General features: G+C 49.6%; 1 protein-coding gene across 6 annotated transcripts in view; it reads right to left on the minus strand.

The window, feature by feature from the left end:
* Positions 1-8,838, minus strand: part of PHACTR1 (phosphatase and actin regulator 1) — a 571,024-nt gene that overhangs the window by 77,493 nt on the left and 484,693 nt on the right. For all 6 annotated transcript variants that reach the window (XM_019796061.2, XM_019796064.2, XM_011220616.3 and 3 more), the window contains one exon: positions 1,332-1,653. In XM_019796061.2, the coding sequence (XP_019651620.1) occupies positions 1,332-1,653 (322 nt within the window). The remainder of the gene's footprint in view (positions 1-1,331; positions 1,654-8,838) is intronic.

Raw genomic sequence — 8,838 nt, forward strand, 5'->3', positions numbered from 1 at the left:
TGGTATTTGCGTGCGCACACATGTGCGCACACGCATACACAAACACACACACGCATGCACACACAATTCAGAATGAGTCCTTCAGGTCCTCTCTGCAGATCTCCCAGCAGTGCTCCTGGAGGGGGATTCTGGTGAAAGAGGGGACTGCGTGAGGTGTGGCTAAATACTAATGGGTCAGTAATCAGGCTACAAGCATCTGCTTCCTTCATCAGCAAGAACAAGGGGTGCCTTCCACATCTCCCATCCCTCTGCTTTTCCAGCACCATCCTGCTAGCTCTCATCGTTTCTTATTTACATTCAAATTGTCTTTTTTCTCTTTTTCTTTTTCTTTTTTTTTTTTTAGAGAGAGAGCACGAGATCACAGGCGAGAGCAGGGGGAGGGGCAGAGGGAGAGAGAGAATCTCGATGAGCACAGAGCCCTACACCGGGCTCGATCTCACGACCCTGAGATCATGACCTGAGCCGAGATCAAGAGTTGGACGCTCAACTGACTGAGCCGCACAGGCGCCCCTGTCTTTTTCTAGCATAAAAACAACACACACAAAATAAAAAAGTAGTACAGAAAGATATGATATATAAAATAAAAGAATTTCTCTCCCATCTCCCCACCTGAGGGGTAACCACTATTAGTAATTATATGTATATGCTTTCAGAAAATGTTACGACTTACAGAATGTTACAACTTACAGAAGACACATATATGTTGCTCTTTATATATATTTATGTATTTAGATACACTTATATCAAATATTTAATTTATAGTAAATATTTATATTTAAAATATATATTAAATATATTTACACATATTAATACATTTATATATTGCTTATATATTTATACATATTATACTATTTATATAGTACATGTGTATATACATCATGTTACTTTTTTTTTTTTTTTAAAGATTTTATTTATTTACTTGACAGAGAGACAGCCAGCGAGAGAGGGAACACAAGCAGGGGGAGTGGGAGAGGGAGAAGCAGGCTCCCAGCCGAGGAACCTGATGTGGGGCTCGATCCCACAACGCCGGGATCACGCCCTGAGCCGAAGGCAGACGCTTAACCGCTGTGCCACCCAGGCGCCCCATCCTACTTCTTCTTTTTGATAAATGTGGTTGTTTTACAGTTTGGCAACTGGCAACACTGTTTTTTTTTTTCTTCCACAGTTTCCCTGACATTCAGTTTTTGTTCTGATTTTACTTTCAAACTTTTCCCTCAGTGAGGATGAGCCCTGACCCTGGTCTCTCCACTCCTGAGTCATGCTCAGATCCCCAAACCACCCCCAGCCAAGGCCAACTCCTCCCCCTGCACCCCCCCTTCCCCACCAATTACCTTTCCAGCCTCTGCATGGTCATGGCCAGCGTTTTGTTCAGCTCCTCGATCATCCTGCAGCCGGAGGGGTGCATGGGGAGGGAGCCGGTGGTGGAGGGGAGGTGCGGGCCGAGACTGCCGTACTGCAGCTGGTGTTGGATCTGGGACGGCAGGACCGTGTGGTGGTGCTGGGCCCCACTCTGCTGGCCACTCTTCTGGGCGGCGTAGGACGCCAGGGAGAGGTCTGGCCCCCCTACAGGCATGCAGATCATGACTTTCTTTGGAGGTAGCGGAGGCGACAGTTTCACTGGCAGACAAGGCAATTTCACGGGGGCGCCAGGATCTGCAGCAAAAGGAGGGCAAGAGGCAGCTGTGAGTTTGGGGGCCCGGGAAGAAACCTAGAACATCACATGTGCGCCCACCCTGGGACTGCGGGCCCTGACGTAAAATGCACCAACTGGAGACACCAGCGGGGTAAGTGCTACTGAACAAGCACCCGGCAACTCTGCTCCCTCAAGGCCCTCGGGGACCCAGGCATTCGCGACGTCTGTCACATAGCTGTCAGGCTAAGTAAGGCTCACCAGCAGCAGGAAGGGGCAACGAACGCAGTGCATTCTTCCATTTATGGAAACCCACGGAACTTCCAAGACACCTTTTCTAGCATATGCCATGATGTCTACAATTTTGCCACTGTCATGTGAAAATACCCTTTCCGCTGGCACTTTCTAACAGGCACGGGACTAGAAGCCAGTCCTAGGTTCAAGTCCATGAACAGCGTTTCCCTCCACAAGTGACACCAGTGCTGCTGAGCTTAATGCCCTCATCCGTAATCTGGGCATGATGCTCTACGAGGACTCACTGTCACACAGCGGGCTCAGGGGCCCCACGTGGAGGCAAGGCTTCCATGGGCTGTGTGCTATGTAGCTTATCTCTTCCTGTCCACACCTGACCTCCATGAGGTCTGGGCTCGGCGGCGGCTGGGCTGGTCAGCCCGCTCTCGTGGCATCCACAGTTAGGCTGTTCAAACTGCAGGAAGGCTCCTACAGGTACTCCTGGGCCTCGGTGGGACCTGCACACAGCCAGCACCCCTCGGTTCCAGGACAGTGGTTAGGAAGCTTCCCAGAGATGCTCCAAACTCCGGGGAGCTGCAGGACGGAGCAGCCCTCGGGCCACCTTTGGGACAACCTTGTAAATTCCTGGAAATGATCGAGCATGGCTGGGGGCAGGATTGAGCCTTGGGGGCTGCAGGCTGACCTGGGAGAAGCTCAGCCAGGAAGGGCACGGCGGGGGAGGGAAGGCTGTATGGCACGTGTGTGATGCAGGCAGAACGCTCTCGACTTCACACCACGTCAGGAGGACCGCGGGTCTCTGCGTCTTGCTCCTTGACGCCTTAGATTTTTCTCCGTCTACTCTGAGTGTGGCCTTCTCCAGTTTAATTTCTCCACAGTTCTACCAAACTGACATCCCGAGGGCACCAATCTGCCATCACACCCTCGTTTAAGCCCCACCAATGGCCTAGAAATAAAGCCCGCCTTCCTGACGCATCATGCAAGCCTTCCGTGCGTAGTCTGTGTGCCGTCTGGCTCCTCTCTATGCCCACACTTCACCTCCTGAACTCTGCTCTGGCTTCCCTATCAAGACCGGCCTCTCCTTTCGTATCTGAAAAGGCTTAGATCAGAGTCTCCTACGTCACCTACTGCTTTTCTCCCATGGATTTTCCTTATTTGCTGGCCCACAAATTCAGTCTCCAGCATCCCCTAAATCCCACACATTCTCCGCACGGGCTGCTGTGGTCTTCCCTGGTCTTCCCTCAGCAGACCGTTGCTCCTACTTCACAGAGAAACCCAAGGTGCACGGGCGAGGTCTCTCCTTCCCTCTAGAACTTCTGTGCTCCCCAAACTCCCTGATGTTTGCACACCCCTCCACCCCTGCCATGTTCCCTCCTCAGTTTGGAATATTCCTCCTCTCCCTTCATAGATCCAACTCAAAAATTACCTCCTCTGAGAAACCTTCCTGGCTCATTACATCACTCCTTCCATGCCACACCCAGCGGACCTATTGAGGGCGCAAGGGCGGTCCGTGCCCACAGCAACGGTGCCAACAGTGATGGCGGAAAGAACTCTAGCCGCACCTTACTCCGTGCCAGATACTAAGGACTTTTCAATTTAATCCTCACAGCGAGCCTGATGCAGAGACATTATCATCTTGCTTTTGCAGACGATGCACTGGACACCGAATGGTGCTTCCTTTTTACACAGCTGTCTCCTCTGCTGGAGAACGAGGACCTCGAATCATGTGTCACTCTACCCTTAGCGTCTTGTACGGTGCCCAACTCACACAGCGAGAGGCTCACAACATGTTTAGAGCATGAGCTGACGTTCTGATGCTCTCTGGTGGGATGGATTTGCACCTCCCCCCAGAAATAGATACTCTCCGGGGTGGGGTGGGGGAGGGACAGGAGCATAAAATGGAAAATAATTTGAGGACCATGCAGCTGGGCGGGGGTGTGGACACTAAATTGTGTATCCTACAGCTGAGATACAGGGAAGCCTAATCATTCCGGGGGGCTTGATCAGCTTGCCCCCCCATACCAAAATGCCAACCGGTTGTAACCACAGAGCTCCCTCACTCTCCTCCACGAAGGCTCATCCCGTTTGTCACCATCCCCCACGCACAGGACACAAGGTAACCTAACCACGTTCAGGTGCATGACCAATGGTGCTTGCTCCAAAGTGGCTGAGAGGCAGGAACTCACCCCCTTTGTCCAGTTCCTGCTACTGAAGGGTCCGCTCTGCTGGCTCTTGGAAGGCTTTGCGCAAACCTAGCAAACGCAATGTGTCTGGAAGTGTCAAGGGTTTCTATCCAAGACTCTTGCCCTGTTACTCTTCCCTTTGTATTCCAGCTGTCTAGGCAGGTAGGTGCTCACTCGCTTGGGCAGGAGGAAGCAGAGCCAGGAGGGCTGCATGGAACCGTGTCCTTGGGAAGGAACAGCAATTACCTTGGGTTCTACCCATTTTGCTTAGCTATGCCTTCCTGCACACACGGCACTACCGTGTTTCCTGCCATCACTTCTGCAGCAAACCTTACTTGGTTTCTTCACTAGGAAAATGGCCAAGGGGACACCAGAGATTCTATCAGAACAGGCAAGGACGTAATGACCAAATTAGTGGACATGGTTACCTTCATTGCTTGAGAAAAGAGATTCTGGGTTGTGGGACCCCTTTCTCTTTTCCTGTCTGCGCCTGCTTTCTGGTTGTTTCACTACACACAGTCATCAATTAAATAGGGGTAGGAAATGAAGAATTACTTAAATAATTTTTTAGCTCAGTAGATTTGGTAAAAAGGGAGGAAATTGGGAAAAAAGGTTAAAATCAGGGGCATTATCGGCTTTCAGTGAATTAGCTCTATAATCCCCATCTTTCTCCAACATGGTAGACAAGGGCGGGGGGACCTAGGCAGCCCAGATCTTTAGTAACTTTCAGTGGCTACTTTTATATCTTTATGATATCTTAATACCAAGTCATTGCTCCTAACAGACCTGGAGCCAGCTATACACGATTTGCCATTCTGAGTTTCTGTCTGTCGCTTTATCTTGGTCCTTCGCTAACCTCTGTGTTCTCTGTCCCCTTGACCACTGCACCAGTCTGGGACCTCCTCTCTTCTTGTAGGGTGGGTAAGAGGGTCCACCCTCCTAATCCATCTGCACCCCATACCAGACACCTTCCTCCATCACACACCACGATGGAGGTCCCCTGACGACTTCCTGCCCTGGTCCCTGCTGTGGGCTGTCCAGCCCCGCCCAGCGCCAGCTGCCGCCTCCTACCCTACATCTCCGTGGCCACTCCTGGCCTCTCTGGGCAGGCCAGCTTCCCCACGGGGTTTCCCTGTAACCATCCTCTTTCAGGGCCTTTGTCACACCAGCCCCCTGAAACACTCTCTGTGCCCAATAATCAAAATTGCATTCACCATTTAAAGCACAACAGAAGACCCATCTCCCCCCTTGCAGCCTTTCCTGCTCCTGGTTAAGGCCAGCTGCATTTGGATGGCTCCTCCCACGTGGGCTTCTGCTGTCCCCAGAGGGTGCCCAGAGTGGAGCACAGTGAAGCCCAGACTTCTGCATTCTCGTGGTTCTCAACCCGAGGGGTGCATTAGCTTCAGTCTGATGCAGCCCCTCCCAGCCCCTCTCAGGGATTCTAGTGGGATGGCCGGGTGGGGGCAGGGGGTGCCCAGCTTTGTGTCTTTTAGAAGCCATGTTTGAAAACCACTCAATGTCATACTCTTGTCCTTTTCTCTGAACAAAATAAAAAAGAGCACAAATTCCTTTTTCTTTTTTTTTAAGTAGACGCCACACCAGCAGAGCCCAATGATGCGGGGCTTGAACTCACGACCTTGAGATGAAGCCCAGTGCTGAAATCAAGAGTCAGACGCTCAGCTGACTGAGCCACCCAGGTGTCCCAAGAGCACTAATTCTTAAGCAGAGTTCTTGGACCACCTGCAACAGTCCCCTGATGCTTGCTAGAAGTTTGTGTTCCTGGCCTCCACTCTGACCTACTGACTGAGAGTCTTGGGGCCAGGTGTTTGGATTTTAAATGCTTCCCAGGTGCTCACCATATTCAGGGAGGAAGAGGAAAGAATCAGGGAGAATCACTGATTTGGGGGTGCTACCCTGCTTGGAGTTCAATGCTGCCCAAGGCGGAGATATGATACATTGGTTCCATCCAGCCCCTGGGCCAACATCTACCCTGAGTGGTCAGCAGTGCGGTCCCCTGGTTCTATTTCTATGCCCCCCCACATACAAAAAGTAAAACTGATTTGCAGGAGACCAATTCACTGAAAGCTACACTGTCTAAGATCTATTCACCTCATGACTAGCTCTGCCTGAACCTAACATTTGCAATTAAGGGACTTGTCTTAAAACCAATTTGTCTAATGGTGCTTCCAATTTAATTTTATATTTATAAAAATCACTTATGGATGAGCACTTTGTGGATGAAAAGATTTCTTAGATCCTTGTGGGTGAATTTTTTGTTTTATTTGCTTTAGAATACTTTAAGGACGTTTCAGACAAGTTTGCTTAAAGAGCCTTTCTTCAAAATTTTGTTGCAAGCAATAAATACGTAATCAGATGTTTCGCTTTTCCTATCAGCTTGATTCAGGGCATTAGATTCCTCTTGTTTCCTTCGCGCTGATTTTCATATGTCCTATGTGCACTGTATGCATGTATTAAACACACAAGGAAACATATACCCAATACTCATTTCTGTTTAATGCGGCACGGACATCTTTGTAACAAGAACAACGGACTGAGATGAATGCATTGGGAATGCACTGCCTGACTCCACCGTTTCTTTGCAAGATGCCAAATTCTTACGGTACTGATTTCAACCAACCCCATCAGGGAGGTGTAGGAGAGGCAAATTTCTAAGCCTCAGTCTCAGAGATTTTGATTCAGTGGGTTTACAAGGGGGTCTGGGAGTCTGCTTCGTAAAGAAACTCCCAGATCGCTCTGACCTTGGTGGAGACCACGCTGAGAAAGTGCCCCTAGTAACGGATTAAGTGGCACAAGATCATTACCAGAGTTTGTCATACTAAACACAGAAGATGAGCCATAAACTCACACAGTTATTCCGCTCTGTTAGCAATGGCAATTGCTTGATCTCTTTGATGTTCCGTTTTCCAATCTGTGAAATAGGGGATGAATTAATATGTCCATAGGCCTATTGCACAAATCACATAAGATAAAGTGCACACACTGCGTGGCACTGTGCCTGGCACTCAGTTAATAAATAGTAGCTCTATTTCTGGTGGCTTCAATCTCATCATCATGGGAATGATGTCCATGGAAGCCCATCCATCCTCCTCCCCAAAGTGAAGGTGCCACCACGAGGCTCTCACGGGCCCCAATTTCCCTTAGTCACAGCATCTCACGTACAGTCGATTTAATCCGTTACATTTTTCTTGACTTGTTGCCGATTTTTATTCGCAGGTGTAAGTGATACATTAATTTTATGACATTGGGTGTGGCTATTCCCCTCCTGTTTGCTAACAAGGAGCTGGGACCAGCGCATAGTAGGTGCTCAATAAACATCTGGTTTTCTTTCTCACCACATCTTCAGAGCCGTCGGAAGAGGTAGAACTTAATGACCACTTTCTCCTACCCTAAGGCTCTGCTAATCGAAGTGTGGTCTGAGGGCTGGCAGCAGCAGAATCTCCTGGGAGCGTGCCAGAAATGCAGAGGCTCAGGGCCCCAGCCCAGGCTTTCTGAATGAGAACGTGCATCTTGACAAAGACCCCAGGGAGCCCTGCACCATCGACTCTGAGAAGCTGTCCTCTCAGGGCCACTCCTCTGTGAAGAGACTGCTCCCTCACACGGAAGGACAAGTGCCCGGGGCCTCCTGAAGGACATTCAGCTCTCGCGCTTGCTCTCTGAGTGCTGAGCAGGGCCTGGGGGCGCTATTCTATTGTAGGCTGAGGACAGAATGGCTGTGAAATCACCACTGGGTTAGATCTCAGAAGAGCTGGGGTTTAATCCCTGTTCCAAGACCAAGAAGCTCTGTCACTTTGCCTAAGACATTAGCCTTCCTGAGCCTGAGGGTGCTCAGCTGTAGAAAGGGAGTATAACCCACTTCATAGGTCTGTTATGAGAAGTCAATGGATTAACGTCTACACAGCTTCTCCATGGGGACCAGCAGCTGAAATCCAGTCATTCCAGAGGAATGGGCAGCGTTCTGTGACTCATTCTTCCAAAGGGCACCTTTTTTATAATTTTACAAAGTCCTTGAACAGGTCAGCAGAGGGCCTGAGTATAAAATTCCCCCAGTCTAGTCCTTGATTCCCTGATATGCAAAAGGAGCTCAACAAATGTAGTCTTTACTGATCCTGAAAAAATAATATATTCTCTGCCTCTGCCACAGGTGAGGGTCTGACAAGAGGATGTGGACGCGCTTTGGAACCTGCCGAGCACGGCATCCCTCTGGCCGGTTACTCCCAGGACGCTTGCGGCCCTGTGAGCATCCCCTAGCCTGATGCTTCCCGTCTGGGGTGGGACTCAAGAAGCCAAGACAGTGACCGGGAGGGCGGTGGTTTAGTATGTGGCGGTTCGAAGTAAGGGGGTGAAAACCAGCTGAAAGTGAATGCAATAATGGGAGAGAGCTTCCAAAGGACGGTCTCGGCAGCCTTCCTTGCTTGCGACAAAGCACTACAGGTAAAGAAAAAGGCAAGGCCATCCAGATTTCAGGGTGCTGTTCTAATGCATGGTACCCTGCATCAGCATTTAGGGCTAGTGGAAAAGAATACAGAACTGGGAATGACAGAAACTAGATTCTCTGATGTTCCAAGGCTTGGGAAAGATAGCTAACATTTTTCGGGATTCAGAATCTTTACCTCTAAAAATCCGGGGAGAAAAAATGTCTCTTTTGCCTCAACAGCACCTCACTGAATAAAATAGCTTTGCATCTATGGGACGCATAGTATTTATGGATTTTTGGAGGACACACTTTACCTCCTGTATCTATAATGATGACAGCAG

This window comes from Ailuropoda melanoleuca, chromosome 5, assembly GCF_002007445.2.
Source record: "Ailuropoda melanoleuca isolate Jingjing chromosome 5, ASM200744v2, whole genome shotgun sequence".
Classification (NCBI taxonomy): Eukaryota; Metazoa; Chordata; class Mammalia; order Carnivora; family Ursidae; genus Ailuropoda; species Ailuropoda melanoleuca.